The 20,015-nt window shown below is 41.7% G+C and overlaps 1 protein-coding gene across 1 annotated transcript in view; it reads right to left on the bottom strand.

Annotated features, from left to right (window-relative positions):
* Positions 1 to 10,907: 10,907 nt before the first annotated feature.
* CPZ (carboxypeptidase Z) overlaps positions 10,908 to 20,015 on the bottom strand; it is a 59,411-nt gene continuing 50,303 nt past the window's right edge. Inside the window, exons 9-11 of the mRNA XM_005309350.4 lie at positions 19,421 to 19,560; positions 14,441 to 14,540; positions 10,908 to 11,485 (exon numbers count right to left, since the gene is read on the bottom strand). Coding sequence (XP_005309407.2) covers positions 11,121 to 11,485; positions 14,441 to 14,540; positions 19,421 to 19,560 — 605 coding nt within the window. The 3' untranslated portion in view covers positions 10,908 to 11,120. The remainder of the gene's footprint in view (positions 11,486 to 14,440; positions 14,541 to 19,420; positions 19,561 to 20,015) is intronic.

Genomic DNA, 20,015 nt, shown 5'->3' with positions numbered 1-20,015 from the left:
GCTCTATTAACTTTAGTGTACTGTAGTTACTCCTGATTTACACCTGCAAGAGTGAAAGGATAATGAAGACCATTGTGCTCATTTCAAATTCATATTTATTTTATGGAGTTTTTAAAAAAAAATCATTTCAGGGGAAACACTTTACTAAGGTAATTTTGACTCATTTACCAGCATAAAATGAACAAGGGGCCAAACAATTACAAAGTTAGTGATAGAAAACACCAATTCATGGCTCTTTAACTATTGTGAATAGACTACAGACAACTCCAGGAATGAAATTTAAACAGACTTTTCCATTGTTTAGAGTCATTGGTTTCCCTCACATCGGTTTTTACCCTAAGCACTCATCATAATTAATTGGGTGTGCCATTTATCATGGACTAATTAAGTGGCTTCTACTGTATTTGTCATTGCCAGCAAAGGAAAAGAGCTCATTTCAGCTTAAATTTTTATCACGGGCAAGCAATTTAAAACAAATAGCTTCACAATTTCCAGATAAAAGACATGTTAACTCCCAGCAATAAGCCCTGCCCACGGAGGAGGGGTGACAGCTCATTCCGATGCTCTGCATCTGAGTTATTTGCATTGCAAACTCATTTTTACAGCGTCACAACTTTCTGCAGCAGCAGGATTCACTCTGATGGGAATTTTTCCCTGAATGCTCTGGTGCAAAGTTACAGGAGGAGATAATAACAACTACAAGAGTTGTTTATAAGAGTTGTAATAACAACTACAAGAGAAATCCCTACAGGTGACCCAGACCCATGCCTTGCAGCCATATCGCTTAAAGACATGGTGGGCTAGTGGTAACTGCTGCTACTTCTATTACTCCTTTTGTAGTCATGACAAGGCAGTGTTGTTTCTAAGGGCTTGTCTACACTAGAATGTTTTACCCACAAAAGTTCTGCCGGCATACTGCTGTCAACATAGCTATTTCACATTTGACTGCCTTTGACTGTGCAGTATCAGAGGGGTAGCCGTGTTAGTCTGAATCTGTAAAAAGCAACAGAGGGTCCTGTGGCACCTTTGAGACTAACAGAAGTATTGGGAGCATAAGCTTTCGTGGATAAGAACCTCACTTCTTCAGATGCAAGTAATGGAAATCTCTAGAGGCAGGTATATATCAGTGTGGAGATAACAAGGTTAGTTCAATCAGGGAGGGTGAGGTGCTCTGCTAGCAGTTGAGGTGTGAACACCAAGGGAGGAGAAACTGTTTCTGTAGTTGGATAGCCATTCACAGTCTTTGTTTAATCCTGATCTGATGGTGTCAAATTTGCAAATGAACTGGAGCTCAGCAGTTTCTCTTTGGAGTCTGGTCCTGAAGTTTTTTTGCTGTAAGATGGCAACCTTTACATCTGCTATTGTGTGGCCAGGGAGGTTGAAGTGTTCTCCTACAGGTTTTTGTATATTGCCATTCCTGATATCTGACTTGTGTCCATTTATCCTCTTGCGTAGTGACTGTCCAGTTTGGCCAATGTACATAGCAGAGGGGCATTGCTGGCATATGATGGCATATATAACATTAGTGGACGTGCAGGTGAATGAGCCGGTGATGTTGTAGCTGATCTGGTTAGGTCCAGTGATGGTGTTGCTGGTGTAGATGTTGACTGTGCAGTGTGTACTTTCTCATAACATCAGGTTGACACTGGGGGTAGGCATCCCAGTGTCCCCGCTGCACCATCTGGTGCACTGTCTTTTGGGAAATTTGTGCAGTGTATTGTGGGATAGCGTCACTTCTCTCAGGGAACTGTGGTAGATTGGAGGCAAACTTCCCACAATTCCCTCTGCTTGCACTGGTTTTATAAAATTCCCACAATTCCTTCCCATAATCCACTCTTTTTTTTCTTCTGTTTTCTGCCAAAGATATGGATGCTGCCCAGATCAGAGGAGCTCTCTTGTCTATTATAAGGCTCCGCCAAATGATTTTTATTTTCAGAACCACAGCAACTACTATAGCGGCCAGTCATGCAGCTGGGCTACTGAGGAGGAGTGGATGACAAAGACACTGAATGAAACTGAAACTGACCAGCTGCGGATGGTGGAACAATGGTTCTGGGCCCATGAAACAAGCACTGAGTGATAGGGCTGGATCGTGATGGAAACCTGGGATGACCAGTAGTGGCTGCAGAATTGTCGGATGGGGGAGATTATATTCTTAGAGATGTTTGTTGAGCTCTGCAGGGCAGAGACACCAGAAGGAAAGCTGTTCTGACAATGGATAAATGGGTAGCAATCGCTCTCTGGAAGCTTGAAAAACTGGAGTGGTCAATCAGTTTGCTATTGGAAAATCTATGGTGGGGCCGTTGTCATCCAGGTGTGCAAGGCCATGAAGCATCTGCTGCACAGGATTTTGACTGTGGGCAATGTGCAGGAAATAAGAGATGGTTTCAATGCAATGGGCTTCCCTAATTATGCTGGTGCTATATATATATATATCCCCATAGTGAACCCTTCCATAACCTTGCCTCTGAGTACATATGTTGAAAGGTTTCAGAGCGGTAGCCATGTTAGTCTATCAGCAAAAACAACGAGGAGTCCTTGTGGCACCTTAGAGACTAACAAATGTATTTGGGCATAAGCTTTCATGGGCTAAAACCCACTTCACCAGATGCATGGAGTGGAAAATACAGGAGGCAGGTATAAATACACAGCACATGAAAAGATGGGAGTTGCCTTACCAAGTGGGGGGTCAGTGCTAACGGATCAACTCAACCTAAGTTACACTACTTCAGTTACATAAGTTAGATAACAGAATTCGACATAACTTAGGTAGACAGCGGTCTACACTGCGCTTCCACCTCTCGGGGAGGTAGAGTACACACATCAACCAGACAGCGCTCTGCCATCTACTTAGTTTGTCTTCACCAGACCCACTAAATCCACACCTCAGCACTGATCGCAGCAGTGCTGATTTACCAGGAAGTGTAGATGAGCCCTCAGTATAACGATGACTTATACTGGAATGTTAGTCCTCTTCTGGTATGGGAATAGCTATACTGGTATAAAGTGCCTTTGCATTGATAGAACTGCCTCCAGACAAGGAGGCTTGTATGGCTTTAATTATACTGGTATAGTTAAAGTGGCAAAAATTTCTAGTATAGACAAGACCTCAGTCACAGTATCTTCAGTTCTCCTGTACGGTACAATTTATTTACGGATAGATTGGGTATCCTTTACTCACCTTGGACTACCTGAGAGTGTAAGTGTTCTCCATGGTGAGTAATGGCTGCATGATCTAGACCTTTAATAATTAACTCATGATTTTAAAAAGACTTTTTTTCTCCATTACATTCATGTGCCACCTGAGTTTCTTTCTCTGTGTGTGTTCAGTTCTATTTATTAGCAATTTACTCTTGCAATAGATTGAAGGTTTCACCTTTACAGTCAGATTTTATATGGATTATTTGTCAACTGGGTTTTGAATGTGTGAGGCAAGAGGTGATTGAGCCAACCAGAATGTGACTTAAGAACATTCATTTGAATACCAGACACTTTAAAATTAAATAAACATTTTGCTGTAATATCATTGCAGCGACCTTCTATCAGCATAACAGCTATAGTGCATGGTCTTTGTTTTAGCTTTGAGGTTTGCTATTTACTGTTCAAATTTGATTGTGATTTTTATCCATGCAGTTTTATCTTCTGCTGACAAAAGTTATCTCTATTTCCAGTTAAAGATGAATAAAGCAAACAGTGAGTACTGAAGTCATTTTTTATTACTCTAATTTATGTAGATTTTATCAGTCATGTCCTCATTAACCATATATTATTGGCTGTTATATGTTTAGTTGGAATATAAATCATCATTTTATATGGCCTTAAATGTAATTACTGTTATTGGACATAAATTTAATATTGTGTAGAACATTTGGGCATCAGTCTGCAGTAAGAATTGGTTGCACCTGGCTAATTACATCTTTTCTCTATAAAGCAGAATGGAGATGAGCAGAAGGGTAACTATGGAGCTCAGTTAGCTAATGAATCAGTTATCAGTTGGTTACTGATTAGACATTGAAGCAATGATCCTCCTGAACTAACTTCACTGGGCTGGGCATTGCATGTGGATGCCAGACTCTTGTCTCCCAAAACAAGTCCTGTACTCTCAGCTCGCCCATGGTCAGAGATCCTGTGGCGGTCAGAGGAAGTGCTACAAAGACACACTGAAAGCGTATTCTAAGAAAACAATTTGGACATTGCAAGCAGGGAAGAGCAAGCCACCAACAGACCCATTGGCACCATAGCCTCCCTCAGGCAGTGGCCCACTTTGAGGAGAAGTGCCTTGCCCTTAAAGCTGAAAAGAGAGAGAGGAGAAAGGAAAAAGAAATAACTTTCTCCCAACAGGCCGCTGTCCTGCCACAAAATGTCTGTACCTACTGCAGGTGGATTTGTGGTTCCAGGATCGGGCTCCTGAGTCATCTCAGGACCCATATGTACATCCGTGGTAGAAATCATCCTTGAATCGAGGGATCCCTAATCACTGATTAGACAAAATCATTGATGGACATACGTAATGGATGAATCCCGGGTATTTCGCCATTTATTTCAATGGGGCAAGGATTTCATCCAATAAGTTAGAATAGAAACTCAGACTTCATATAGTGAACCGAGCATGGGAACAGAATCCAGAACCTCCCAAATTCTAATCTGGGCTCTAACACTTACTTACTATATATGGCTTCAAACAAGTCATTTAAACTTGTCACTGGACAATTCATTGGAAGGATTCCCGCAAATCAGTGGGAGTAGTTTCAGTGTGTGACACTGGCAGGCCAGCTGCCAGCTCATTATTGAGGTCCCCATGTCTCAAATGAACACTGACAACCACATAGCTGGAATTAATCTTGATCACCTGTGTGTCAGTAGTGTTAAATAGGTATTAGAATTAGAAGAATGTGTTTACTGTTTAAACTCTATTGAATGTTTGTGAGTTGCTGCATGCATTAATCCCACTTATATAACATCTGTATCCCATATTGCAAGGTAATATTGGAGCGGTTGTATTGTAAACCTCTGTGACTGTGTAAATCACCAGATAGGAGAGAGACATTAGTTAGTCTGAAGGGCTGATCTTTAACAGAAAGTTTTATGCCCTTCCCAAAAGGAAATGTCCATCAATACCAGCTGGACTACCGTGGGATGTTACAATTGGAATGTCCTACATACTGTCAACAAGCAGACAAAAGCCTTTTTTTATTCTGCCCTCCTCCCTGTGAAGGTGAGTTATGCAAGTGGACTCTTCCCATCACCTGAGTTTGTAGCTCAGAGCACATGGCAGGAGGGGAATAAAACCCCTAACAAGAAGGAACTGGTTATCTCTGCTACTTGGACTTGCGGGGCAAAGTGTTTCTAGGCATAAGAGAGAGATCCCCAGCTGCTTAGCCTGGGTTAGTCCCCTAAAGGATATATAGAGCTTGCTTATTATTGAAGCTTCTGTTACCTTTTGAAACGTAAGACTGTAAATCATTTGTGTGTGTGTGTGTTTAACCCACTTTAACCTTGTAAATAACTCTTTTTTTTTTTTTAGTGTTGTCTTTGGTATATAATCTAAGGTGCAAACTGACCTGGAGTAAGTGACTGGTCCTTTGGGACTGGTGGTAACCTGAATATTGCTGTGTGTCTTGGGGTAATGGACCATCTATCACAAAAGTGCACTCACCTGAGTGGTAAGATAGAGCAGAGTACCGAAGGGGACTGTCTGTGACTCCATGTTAAGACTGTTATAGTGCCTGAGGCATTTGCACTTGGTAATTCATTTGGTGAAATCTAAGTATAGAACTCACAACCAATTTGGGGTTTGTGCCCTGGTTCCTAGCAGTCTGCCTTGAGGCAGGTATTCATGCTTTTGGGTCACTGCAGGTAGTATTGCAAAGGGCCTTAATCTCTCTGAGTTAAATACATATATCAAATACATATACGCTGATTAAGACTTAACTTCAAAAGAAGAGAAGGTCCATATACATAATTACAGTTGCCTTTCAAATATATACTATAGTTATGTTACATCCCCTTCAATAATTCATGTTTTCAGTCACATACTGCAGTGGTGAGTGCCAATAAGTATATCAATAATGTAACAAATTTTCTTTATTTCAAAATGTTGTTTCCCTGTTCAAATAGTTTCACATACATTTCTAATAACTGGCCTTTTGTACTACTAAAAGTTTGAGAAAAAGTCAGAATTGGAGGGGAAAGTGATGATATTCTCCCAAGCTCTGCCCACAAACCAATTTGGCTCACTCATGACATCAAAATGCGACACCAATTCACGGTATACTGTGCAGATCTTAATAATATAATCATCCCTCTTCTTTCATGCATGCAACAGTGAAAGAGTTAATGGTGACATTTAGAGTAGCATCACCTAGTTCTGGGGTTAACCCACTGAGATGAATAAGGAAAATGCCCACCTCTCAGAGATATTATTTCAGTCTGTTTGCAGCCATCATTGGATCAGTTTACATTCTGTTCATATTTTGAAGGCTGTCTTCACTGCCATTTAAAGCAATTATTTAAAAAAAAATTAAACTAAGATCCTAGCAAATGATTGCTTCTAGGAAAAGGGACTGGCTTGCTGAGCTGCTAAAAACCTGCCCACTTCAACAGCTACTTCATAGGACTTTATCAGCATGCAAATGGAGATGTCATTTGAAAGCAGCCCAGTTCACCTGTGTGATGGAAACATAGTATATAGGTGTGAAAATTAGGAGAGCTATGCAAATATAAACATTATATATTATATTCAAAGAGAAATGGTCAATCAAAAGTGGCTAATGATTTTGGGTGCCTCCATTTTTGGATGCCCAGCTTGAGACATTTTCTTCTCCTTCCCTCTTTGGAAAAGCAAGAGAATCCTTCAGGAGACTGCAGGGACCATAACTGTGGCCACCTCCTGCACAGGGGGGGACAAAAGAAGGCATTTCTGCCTGCCTTCCCCTATCACATTGGTGCAAGGGACAAATATAATCTGACCCAGAGTTTCTTTAGCATAATAGGAGTTTTCACAATTCTTATGAAGTAAAAATTAATTTTCCTTTTCCCTTGGCATTTTTGCTTATTCTAAATGAACTCTACTGTATAATTAAAAGAGAAACTTCAAATATAACATTAGCAAACACTTCTCCCTGTTCTTCACCTTTTTAAAGGCTGTTAATTACATCTGTATACTGCAAAAAGAAGAACAGGAGTACTTGTGGCACCTTAGAGACTAACAAATTTATTAGAGCATAAGCTTTCGTGGACTACAGCCCACTTCTTCGGATGCATATAGAATGGAACATATAATGAGGAGATATATATATCTGTATACTGTGCATCCATTGAGGAGTTTCTAGACCGGCATATTAATGATGAAGCTCTCTGAAGAGTGTTCCCTAGACTTTCAGCAGTTCCAAATGCCTGTTAATGAAAAAAGCTTTGTGCATGGCATCCTGCTTGAAATAAACAAAGGTAACAATGGAGACTGGGAAATTAATTATTAAGGAGGATGCTACAAAAACATAGGTCAATAATGTTCAATATGTGGTTGGAAGGTAATTGAAAAAATCATAGGCTTTGACTTAGAAGGAAAGGGAGTCTCACTAGCATGTACTGTAATTCACATATAAGATGAGCTATGTTTGGGTGTGGAGTTTAGACTGATATTATAGTCCCTCTGGGGGACATGTCACACACCAAAGTAGTTCTGACATTCTGAAAAAGAGACTAGCCAAGTCTAAATGGAGGCTGTCAGGTAACTTTCATTGCTCTTATTTTCTTTTCTGTGTTCCTAAACCTTAGCGCTGCCTGAGGCCCCAATTCATCAAAGCACTTAAACACCTTTGTAAACCCATTCCTGTTCAGAAAAGCAGATAAGCATGTACTTAACTTCAATTCCCATTCCACTGGGAATTTAGCATGCGCTTAAAGTTAAACACATATATAAGGGCGTTCCTGAATCAGGGCATGAGGTTGTTTTTCATAGTGTCCGTTCTCATGCATTTATTATAGTAGTGCCTAGAGACGCCCCAAATGCTGAGCACTACATCCACATAGGCTAGGTCTACACTACAAGCTAAGGATGCGATTCCCCTGCTCGTGTACACATGCTTGTGCTAGTTCTCATCAAGCTAGCATGAGTATAAATAGCACCATAGCCGCAGTAGCACGGGTTGTGGCAGCAGAAGCATGGCTGAGGTGTGCCACATACAAACCCGCCTGAAAACTGGTGGCTTTGTACTCAGGAATCATACCCCTAGCTCACAGTGTAACATAGTCATAATAAGAGACAGTCCCTGCCCCAGAGAGTTTACACACTAAATAGATAAGACAGACCCAGGGTGGGAAATATCATTACTCCCACTTTATAGATGAGATTAAGATCCCAATTCTAGGGACTACAATCATTTTTAACATCTAACTGGTAATGCTCTGAACCAAGTCGTCGGCTTGTTCAATAAGTGAGTTTGATAGCCCCTCATCACTACATTTAAACCTGCTACTTACAACATGTCCACTTGTAATTGTCAGGAAAAAAAATAGCCCTTCACAGATTTTAGGGTTATTGACTATTCTCTTTATTTGTGGTCCTTAAAGAAAAATCCTTTTTGTGCTTGTTTATTTAATGTGGAAGCTATTGCATTCTCAACAAGGCACGTCTAGTCTTCTCGATTTTAAAAAATACTTAAAAAAATGTTGAAAATTATTTTTTTCCTGAAAAGTGAACTGTTTATCTTCTGGAGAATGAAATAACTCAGGAATTCAGGGAGGTTCAGGCTCCTTTTCCAAGATTCTACCTGTTGTTTCATGCTGGTGTGCCATAACCCAACCCCTGTATCTGGATTACCGTTCATGAAACCCATCAGAACTTCAGTCCAATTTAAAACTCCTGATTGTGGCCTGGACAGACATAGCACAGGGAAGGTTATCCTTGCTCTATTTCACACCTAGTTCAAATTAGGAAACCCTTGAAATCTCATTCACAAAAAAAGCTTCTTTGCAATATTTCAAGTCAAATTATCTTGTTACATTTTTTGCCATTTCAGGGGAGGATTTAGGGAAGGAAGTGGATTTTCTGACATGGTCATGCTGCTTTCAGGTTTTCTATGATAGCTTGCAAAAGATCCAATTAGCCCTGTGAGATTTTGGAGAATATTAAAATAGCATTTGAGGGAGACTGCCATAGAGAAAGTGAGCAGCCAACAGTAAGTAATTCTGTATGAGTTCTGAGTTTGTCAGTTCTACCACTCAATAGAACGGTGGCTTTGAAAACTCTATTATAGTAAATACTCAATTGTAATGGGAGACAATTTTTTTGTCCACTATAGGGAGACAAGAGAGCATTTTTAGTTTGGAGATAGAATCTTTTGTTTGCTTAGTTTAGTTAAATTTATGTTTCAGTGAATCATTTCTATCTCTTAGCTAATCATGGGTAAATAACAGTGATTTATATGGACTGCAGTGTGCTACAAAGTTCACCCTGTACACAAGTCAAAATGTTCTTTGTTGTTAACACTATAAAGTTGTGTTCTTTCCTCCTGTCTTAGACTCCGATCCTGTGAACACGTAAGCACAAGTAACTTTACACATGTGAGCAGATGACTCAATAATGTCAACTGGATTACTCAGGTGAGTAAAGGTATGCAGGATTGGCGCTATGAAAGCATCTCTCTGTGTCTCAGGTAACCAAGACATGAGATGTGTGTGCACATACCATCCATCATGAAACATACAGCCTAGGCACTATTGACAGAGATGAGGAAACCAGGCTTTAGAGCTGACAAGGTGATCTTGAGTCCAGTTAATAGAGCAGTATCTGCATGAAGTATAGCAACTCCAAACAATCAGCTTTTTCAGAAACCATGATATTGGGGCAGATCTGCACATGGTCTGAATTGATGTAGTTCCCCTGACACCAGTTCATGCCTGCTGAAGGTCTGGACCTCCTTGTTTCATCCAAATTAAAGATATTTTTCATAGTTCCAAATAAGATACCCAGTATTCACCCAACTTTTCTTGTGACTCTCTTGAACAGAAGTTTTATCTGATGATCTTGTAGATTTCTTTGATGTTTACTAAGTTCCATTAATAAATATGTTGAATCCACATGCATTTCTACAATTAAGTCATCGATTACCCTGGTATGACATATGTCACATTTTAACCTAGTTCCCTCATGAATTAGGCCATTTAGTCTTCACCTTCTAGTACTTTTTAATAACAAATGTTTTCAGAAATACAAATATACCTTTAGTATTAAAACTATAGTAGGGTCAAATACTCTGACTCCCATGAATATTACCATACTCTCCAAGTATTCCCATTTACTTCAGTTGTCTACTCATGATGTAAGGCACTATGCAACACATGGGAGAATATCACAATCTAGCCTTTATCACGTTTACCCTTATTTTATAAAATTGTATGGGTCCTTTTCAAACATTACCAGATGGAAACTGAATGAGAATTTCTCAGATAGAATTTGGGAAAATGTGACTTTATTCAATATGTTTCTTTATTAAGAACTGACTCTTTCACAAGTAACTCATCCTATTGTAAATGTTCCTAATTCAGAAACACAGATTTCTTCTTTCCATATTTCTCATTTCTAGTGAGACTTTTCTGAAAAGTAATGCTGAGATCAAATGAAGATTTTTTTTTCTCTAAAATCATTTAAATCTATGTTGGAAGATTTAATGTACTAAACTTAGCATGCAGAAATAATGTATAAAGAAGAAAAGGCTTTTCCAAATTTTCCTAAAGGTTGTTTTCAGTTTGCAATAATTAATGTGATAAGACATGTATGAAAATGCATTAAAAGATCAGGAAGATTCCTCTGCAGGTACTTTAGAATCTAATAAATAATAAATCTGATGATTAACTGCATGGGCATAAAGAAAGCACATTACTAGGAAACTGAATAGAACCTGGCCTTTGAACAAATGCGTACTATTTTTTTAATATATAAAAGTACTTGAATATAGTCAATTCTGTGAAAAGAGAAAAAAAAAAGAATTACAGAAAGTGATATTGAGTTAACACTGTATTTCCAAATTAAACAGATTTAAATATTGCCATTAGCAATCAGGGTATTAGGATTTTGATGGAATAGTGTCATAATACGGTGAGCAAAACAATGATCTGGCTTAACGCTGTTTGAGCAACCACAATGGTTTATGTTGGCCTAGAGAGCTGAAGTAAGACCACCACCAAGGCTTCTCATTGTGTCGTGTAGGCTGCCCTCCTTCTTCTCTTGGTTCAGACTGTGTATGTTGGGCATGAGGATCGAAATATTCCAATGGGTCGTATCGCTCATATATGTCTTCCATGGGCCCTCGGAGAAAATGTTTAGGCTTTGTATCTAGAGATCGAAGGACAAAATCTACCCTCCCAGCTCTTTTCATCTTGGCAGGCAGAGTGACCCTCTTCATCACCTTGCTGTATCCGATAGCATGAGCACTGATTATGTATCTTCCCGGAGGTAGGAGTCTCCAATAGTCTCCATCGGCAGCTAAAGAAAACAGGTATCTCAGTCCTTTGTCCAGTGGCATACATGCATAAACACATCTTTACACAGATAAGCATTGGACATATAAGGACAGATTTTGAAAAGAGCTCAGCACACTGGGTGTTCCCCTCTTTTAAAAATCAGGCTGCAAGTGTCAAAGTGGGAGCTGCTGGGAATTAAAAATCTGGCCCTTAGTAAGTAACTATACTTCTGATCTTGTAAATTGTATTAATACACCTCTACACCGATATAACGTGACCTGACATAACACGGATTCTGATATAACGTGGTAAAGCAGTGCTCCAGGTGGGGCAGGGCTGCACACTCCAGCAGATCAAAGCAAGTTCAATATAACGTGGTTTCACCTATAACACGGTAAGATTTTTTGGCTCCCGAGGACAGCGTTATATCGAGGTAGAGGTGTATCAGGATAGATGCAGTGTATGTATTACACAGTAGTACACCATGGCAAACAAAAATGGTGCCAGATTCTGGTCTTGCTTGCAATGGTATGAATACGAAGTAGCTCCAGTGAAGTCAATGGATTTACACCTGTCTGTAGCTGATGTAAGTGAAAGAAGAGTCAAGCCCAATATAGAGATATATTGTATGTCCAAGGGCATAAGAAATTCCTATTTGTAATATATAATACACATGAGACATGGAGCCAGATCCTCAGCTGGTGTAAACAGTTTGTCTCTGATGCTGAGGTGAAAATGTCCAATGAAATGACTACCTTGAAATCCTGCATGTTGGTGGCCCATTGACTTCAGTGGAACTATAGCAATTTCCTCCAGCTGAGGATCGGGCCTGTATTTTAATGCATATGCAGAAGGAGGCAGTGCAAACAATGAGCATTTATGCATAACTTTATATTTCCTGGATTTTTAACGTTTATCAGCTCAGTGAACATTGGATTAATGCCATTTTTCATAGAATTTCAATGTCTATCTGTTTTGGTTTTTTAAGATGAAAATAAAGGAAGAGGAGGGGAAAGAGAAAGGAAAAAATTAGAAGCATTCAGCTCCTGATAATCATAATTTCCTTCATTCATAGGTGCTGGAAGTAGGGGTGCTGGGGTGCTGCAGCACCTCCTGAATTGAAGTGGTTTCCATTATTTACAGAGTTCATAGTTCAGTTCAATGGCTCTCAGCACCCCCCACTCTACAAATTGTTCCAGCACCCCTGCCTTCATTTTGAATATTTTGGCTTTGCAACTGTTGGACATATTCTCTCTTACCTAAAGCCTGGTCACCATGAAATTTCAGCTATACAAACTCTTGTCCATTCTGAAATGAAACTTAACACTCCTTTTTCCTTCATATGGGCATAATATTTGTTGGTTAATTCTTTAAGGGCCTTATTCATAGCCCATTGATGTTAATGGGAAGTCATTGTCTAGAATGAGGTTTGGAACAGGCCCTAAATCAGGGGTGGGCAAACTTTTTGGCCCGACAACCACGTCGGGGTAGCGCAATTGTATGGAGGGCCCAGTAGGGAAGGCTGTGCTTCCCCAAACAGCCTGGCCCCTGCCCCCTATCCGCCCCCTCCCACTTCCCGTCCCCTGACTGCCCCGACCCCTATCCACACCCCCGCCCCCTGATAGCCCCCCCCGGGACTCCCACCCCCTATCCAACCGCCCTCTGCTCCTCATTCCCTGACCACCCCCTCCCGGGACCCCCTGCCCCTAACTGCCCCCCCGGGATCCCACCCCCTTATCCAACCCCCCCGCTTCCTGACCCCTGACTGCCCTCCCGACCCCTATCCACATCTCCGCTCCCTGACAGGCCCCCCGACAGGTCTCCCGGGGCCTCCCACTCACAACCCTCCCTGTTCCCCATCCCCTGACCTTCCTCTCCCCGAACCTCCGCCCAATCCAACTGCCCCCTCCTCCCTGACTGCCCCCCAGGAACCCCCGCTCCCTTACCCAACCCCCCTGCTCTCCGTCCCCTTACAGCAGCAGGAGCTCGCAGCCGCGACACCTGGCCAGAGCCAGCTGCGCTCCCCACGCTGCCCAACAGGAGTGGTGGGCCAGAGTGTGGCCCGCGTGACGGCGTGGCTGTGGGGGAGGGGCCGGGGACTAGGCTCCCCAGCTGGGAGCTCAGGGGCCAGGCAGGACAGTCCTGTGGGCCGGATGTGGCCTGCAGGCTATAGTTTGCCCATGTCTGCCCTAAATCATGCCCCAATTTCAGCTTCAAAAATGTGCACCATCTCAAGTTTTGTATCCACTCTAATTTTATAGGTTTACTCAAAGTAGTGCAGTATTCACTACATTATAAGCCACTCTGGCTTTCCACACTGCTATAACAGCCACCACCAGAGCAAAATTTTACCACACACGTGACACAATGTACTTCTGGGGCCTAATCCTATTCCCATTGAAATCAATAGCAAAATTCCCATTGACCTCAGTGGGAACCAGACTGAGCCCTAAATGCTCAGAGCTTTACAACTGCTGAAAATTAACAGTTATGTATGTTTTTGATTAGTTAATGCAATGAACATAGTGTGTAACTCAGTATTCCACTCTTTTTGCCTCTGACCTACATACAGTCAATCATTCATATATATTTATAACATACTATTCACCTGTGCACAGAGACCAAAATATTGCTCTATCTGAAGAAAATTTCAGTTTACTTAGCCTAGCAAGAAATTTAATATGAAATTAGAGAGATTCTGCAAAAAATTCTGTGAAAAATTTTGCACTCAGTTACACTCATGCAACTTCATTGGCACTGATAATAGTGGTGTGTGTTTGTGTGCGGGGGGTAGATTTTGACCTATGTTTTTTCACATTATTCTAAGTAAAGTCACACAGCCAAATCCTGCAGTTCTCTTCAGGCAAAATGTCCATTGAATGTAATAGAACTTTTGCCTTAGTGAGGACTACAGTTTTTCGCTCATAGTGCATACCATCGTTATCATATGAGAAAAATCCAACCAAAATAACATTACCTGTGATAACATCATGTCGGATCCCTTTGACTGAAATTCGGGCATTTTTTATTGGGTTACCAAATTTATCAGACACAATTCCCTTTATCCCACGGTGTACCTAACAAGGAAAGGACAAGTTACACCAAATGGTAATATTTTTGTGCCTGCTCATCTTTCCCTGCAAGAAAACCTACAGGAAAAGGAAGTGTAAGAATCTGTAAGGGGTACTGAGTTGCTGCCACCTCCACATCAACACAAAAGCATAGGCTAGGCTCTTGCAGGACGACCTTGTGAGGGTGGGCTCCGCAGGAAGTACTGCCCAGCAGGAGCTGAGTGGCAGCTCCTTGAAGCCCACTGATTAGCTGGCATCAGTACTTAAGCCAGGAAGCCATGACAGGAAGCTGTCTGAGCAACAACACAGACTGTCTGCCTGCCTCTGCTTCAGACCCTGTGTGCAAGAGACCCCAGATTCTGACTTCTGATTCTGCCTGTCTCCAGATGCCTGACTCTTGGTTTGCCCTCTGTCTTGCCTTGGACCCTGGCCTTCTAGTACCTGACGTGGCCTGACTCCTGCTCTGACCATTAGGTCTGACTGCCCATGTCCTGGTTGTGACAGGAAGCAATCCTCATGAGATTCTCCTCAAAATGAGTCACCATCCTTCTGATTGAGAAGGGTGGTTTGCCTCCTAGGGCAACTTAGAGGCCTGTGTGCAATCTCAGATCACTCTCCCCACTCATGGATCGCCAACCTACGAGCAACTCTCTATGGGGCCAGGGGGCAAAGGGAGATGTGGAAGCAAATCCCCCCCTTTGATGATGGTGGAATAAGATCTATGCATGGAGGGTCCCGCCTGTATATAGATCATGGGTGCATGACCCTATAACCATTATATTCAACTAATATTTTAAAATGTTTGACTTAAACTCAACACAGAAAAGAAATTTAGAGTTAAAGTTTTTAAAAGTGACCTGATACTGCCTATGTAAAGGAAAAACACACTTTCATAAACTACGGAGTAAATGAGGCCAATTTACACAAGGTGAGGATCTGACCCTCTAATCTACTAATTGAATTTACTACGAGGAAAAATACAGCATTAAAGGATATATAGAATAACTAAATAACTAATAACTAACAGTCAAACAGCATGCTGCCATCTTGACAGTGCAACCAATTAATGCAGCTCACTGCTATGAATAATATTTGCATAAGAAAATCAGAGGCATTAAAACTTGTTGCAATAATAATAAACAAACAAGTATTTTTCAGTACCTCATATTCAAGGATCTCAAAGTGCTGTAAACTGTGCATTAATTAACTGAACCCCTCAGCAATCTTGTGAGGCAGGCATGCATTATTACTATGTTAAAATCTCTCCCTGTCACAGAGAACAGTGATGGAGATACTAGAACAATGACAGATGTTAATAAAAAAAACCTGATGTGAATATTTATATTTTATAGAGAGAGCGAGCGAGAAAGAGAGAGAGAGACACTAGAGCAGCAAACTTGGACTTCAGGGTTGTCATTGTGCTGAACAACATGGCCACTCAGAATGTCATGGTAATAGTGGGTATAGGACTCTGAGGGCTTGTCTCCACTTACCAGTGGATCGATGTTGCAGCAATCAATCCACCGGGGGTCAAGTTAGTGAGTCGAGTGAAGACCCACTAAATCGACCTCAGATCGCTCTTCCATCAACTGTGATACTCCATTGGAACAAGAAGAGTAAGGGGAGTCAACGGGAGAGCATCTCGTGTTGACATAGCATAGTGTGGACCCCGCAGTAAGTAGATCTAAGCTACATCAACTTGAGTCACGTTACTAACGTAACTCAAATTAGCGTAGCTTAGATCGACTTTCCCCCATAGTGTAGACCTGCCCTGATTCTCCACCTCTAAAAGCGCAGGATCCGAGGGTCTTGAGCTAAAAGGAAATACCCCTATCTCCTAGCAAGACAAAGCTGGTGGCATACAGCAGACCAGTTTTAATTCCATGCACAAGAGGGCAAAGGTGCAGATACAAAATCGCCAGTTCATAACAATCTGAGATGGTCAAAAAGTGGGGGGGGGGGGGAGAATCAATTTTTTAGAATTTTGGTCATTTTTGTTCTGCAGGCTCCACAAATGGACAGTTTTTTATTTATTAGAAATTTTCACAAATATTTATTGAAAAAATTCAATTTCAAAATGATTTTTCTGAATTTTTTCATTTTTCTGAGTTTTGTAGGTTTCCTATTTTCCACTCCTTTTTCTCCTCTTTTCCTTTCCCCTTCATTGTTTCTCCTTTCCTCTTCTTTTTTCCCCTCATTTTGCCCCAGGAAAACCCAGAAAAGCAGGAAAACTAATAAACAATGAAAAAAAGATGATTCCCCCCCATGGAATTAAAAAAATGGAAATTTTAAAAAAATCGTTAACATATCCAATTTTTTAAAAAGGCCATTTTTTGGATGAAAAGTTTTTTAATCTAAAAATGTTGACTTGTTCTAATTACAACACTTATTTAGGACCAGATTCTGCTGCTCCTACTCATGTTGAGCACTACCTTACCCTTTGCATAGTTTAATTTATTTGAATGGGACTACTCAAGGTATGAGGTACTACTGAACAGAAGGAACCAGAATCTGTCCCTTAAGAATTATTATAGCAGATTGGTGCTGTTTTCTTTCCAGTCATCCTGCAGCATCAAAGTATGGAAAAATCTTAAATCAGCATGAGGTGTTAAAAATAGTGGGCCTTTCTCTCCACTAATTTGCACCCTCATCATTAACACTCATGCAAAGTGAATGGAAAACACTTCCAAATCAGAAGGACAGAATTTCACTTTCTGAGGAGCTGTAAATTCTCTATACAGCATACAAGGAAAAAAGAGAATCTACCCCATAATGCAGCAATTCTATTTCAATTTTGCTTTGCTGGATTTAGGACAGATTCTGTTTTAAGTCCCATTTCTGACATCTTTTTCTGACATGACTTCAAGAATTACTAGGCAGTGCAGGTAAGAGTGACAGAATTGGTCCCTTAATTACTTTATTGCTATTGGGTTTATTGTGTTTCCATGAATACAGCCCTGATCGTGTATCATTACAGTCAATGGGAGTTTTGTAACTGCTTTCAATAGGAGAAGGATTAGCGCATATAAATATATGTTTAACTTTTCCTAGTTAAACCAAGTAGATTTATGCACACACCAAATAATCTGGTAAATATCAGAATGAGAAAAGTTTGAATTGCTTATGGCAGACTTAATCCTTATCAGGAGTAATTCAGTCAATCTTATCTAGAGAGTTTTCGCTTACTGTTCTGCATTTGCTCAAAAGGCTTTTCCAGCATAGACTTCTACAGTATCTCACACTATAAAAATCTTTACATCTTAAAGGCTTCAAGTGCAATATATATGGATTTAATCCAGTCCCATTTGGACCCACTAAAACTCATTTTCATCAGACAGCTGTAAAATGAAATGAGGTTGGTGGTCTGGATTGTAGTCTTTATCGAATGATGATACTTACCACAAGTAGCAAGAGGTTGCTTAAAAAGGCCATAAAAAAAAGCTAACACACTCCTAACAACTTTAAATTACTACATAGTCTATCAATATAAGGCATGACAGAAAGCTGATCTGCTAATGGCTGAAAGAAAGATGTCTGCCTTGAGTCTCTGTGATCAGTTACCTGTTATTAGTGAGGCATTTGTTATTGCTGAGTGAACCTACATAAATTTGGTTTGGTTGTTCCTCCATAAGTTCAAGGTCCAGACATTTATCCTAACAGCTTTTGTTCAGAAACTGAGCTGAAATATTATAGGAACAGGATTTCCGATGAATTTTTCAGTATTTCCTAGTTCCAGATGGGTCAAAAACAACACTTAAAAGGTCTCTGTTACAGAATAGTGGAACTTCAGACCAAAACCATGGAATCGGAGAAGCATGTAAAAGTGAAAAATTACCTAAACTTCAGGGCCGGCTCCAGGCACCAGCCTACCAAGCATGTGCTTGGGGCGGCACCTGGAGGGGGGCGGCGCTCACCCGGGGAGAGTGGGGCCGCGGCCGGGCTTGCCGCCCTCCCCCCGGCACTCCAGCCGGTCGGGGAGAGCGGGGCCGCGGCCAGGCTCTCCGCCCTCCTTCCGGCGCTCCGGCCGGTCGGGGAGAACGGGGCCCCGGCCGGGCTCTCCGCCCTCCTCCCGGCGCTCCGGCCGGTCGGGGAGAACGGGGCCCCGGCCGGGCTCTCCGCCATCCTTCCGGCGCTCCGGCCGGTCGGGGAGAACGGGGCCCCGGCCGGGCTCTCCGCCCTCCTCCCGGCGCTCCGGCCGGTCGGGGAGAACGGGGCCCCGGCCGGGCTCTCCGCCCTCCTCCCGGCGCTCCGGCCGGTCGGGGAGAGCGGGCCCGCAGCCGGGCTCGCCACCCTCCTCCCGGCGCTCCGGCTGGTCGGGGAGAGTAGGGCCCCGGCCGGACTCGCCGCCCTCCCCGTGGTGCTCCAGCTGGCTGGGGAGAGCGGGGCCGCGGCCAGGCTCGGCGCCCTCCCCTGCCGCGCTCCCCGCCAGGGGGCGGGGGGCGGCAGGAGGCTTTTTTGCCTGGGGTGGCAAAAAAGCCAGAGCCGGCTCTGCTAAACTTTATGTAAATTTAAATTAAGTTAGGTTTAGTTCTTTGAGAAAGAGGTTGAGTCTTATTTTTCTGAATGAGTTGGTCTGTCTCTAGTATTGGATTTTGAAGAGTTGATTCATAAACCCACCCAAACTATTTATAGACATTTCTCTGGTCCTATTTTGTGTTGTACTTAAGCACATCTCAATCTTCAACCCACCCACATGTGAGTTAGGGAAATAATATCCACATTCTTAGACAGCCAAACTGAGGGACAGAGACTGGTGTGGGAATATCTGAAGATCACAATGTCATAAGCATCCTCAACAGGGAAAAAAATAACAATGGAATCCCACCAAAGAATGCAGAAGAACAGCCACAAGCACTAAAGGAATATATATAAAAGTAGAACTCTACCATTTCCATAAAAGTCAGAAGGGATTCTTTGTTTTCATGCCAGGCTGAATACAGTTCCTCCTCCAAAGGAAACTTTTCACATCCCAGCTCCAAGGTGATTTCAAAACAGTTTGTGTGAAGGTAATTAAAATCTGCCATACCTAAATTAATAGAAAGGGAAAAGGGAAGATTATGAACAATCCATGTCACATTTAATTAGAACTATGTTGCTCCAGTTAGTTGATTACCCAATGCAGCCCTGTGGACAAGGATATATATGTTGTGTAGAATGAATGCATGTACCATATGCACAGTATTCGGTATCTTTGGAGCTTTTCAAGTATTATTTTAAACATCAGTTAACTAATTAATGCTCACAACACCTCTTTGAGATGGGTAAGCACTATTATTATTAAAACTCATTACATTTGTAGAAGCTAAGGTGGAGGGATGGGAGTTGTTCATGATCAGCTTTATACCATATACTGCCCACGGTCACAGGGAAATCAAGGTCAGAGCTGGGTTTAGAACTCTGGAATTGACTTCCAAGCCTGTGGTCAGGGAATGAGACTTGTTCTTGGACTGGGGAATAAAGAAAATGTCTTTGCTGTCTTAT

Source organism: Chrysemys picta, chromosome 5 (genome assembly GCF_011386835.1).
Source record: "Chrysemys picta bellii isolate R12L10 chromosome 5, ASM1138683v2, whole genome shotgun sequence".
Classification (NCBI taxonomy): Eukaryota; Metazoa; Chordata; order Testudines; family Emydidae; genus Chrysemys; species Chrysemys picta.
Note: the sequence above shows the minus strand (reverse complement) of the source record. Positions and strands in the feature narration are given on the sequence as shown.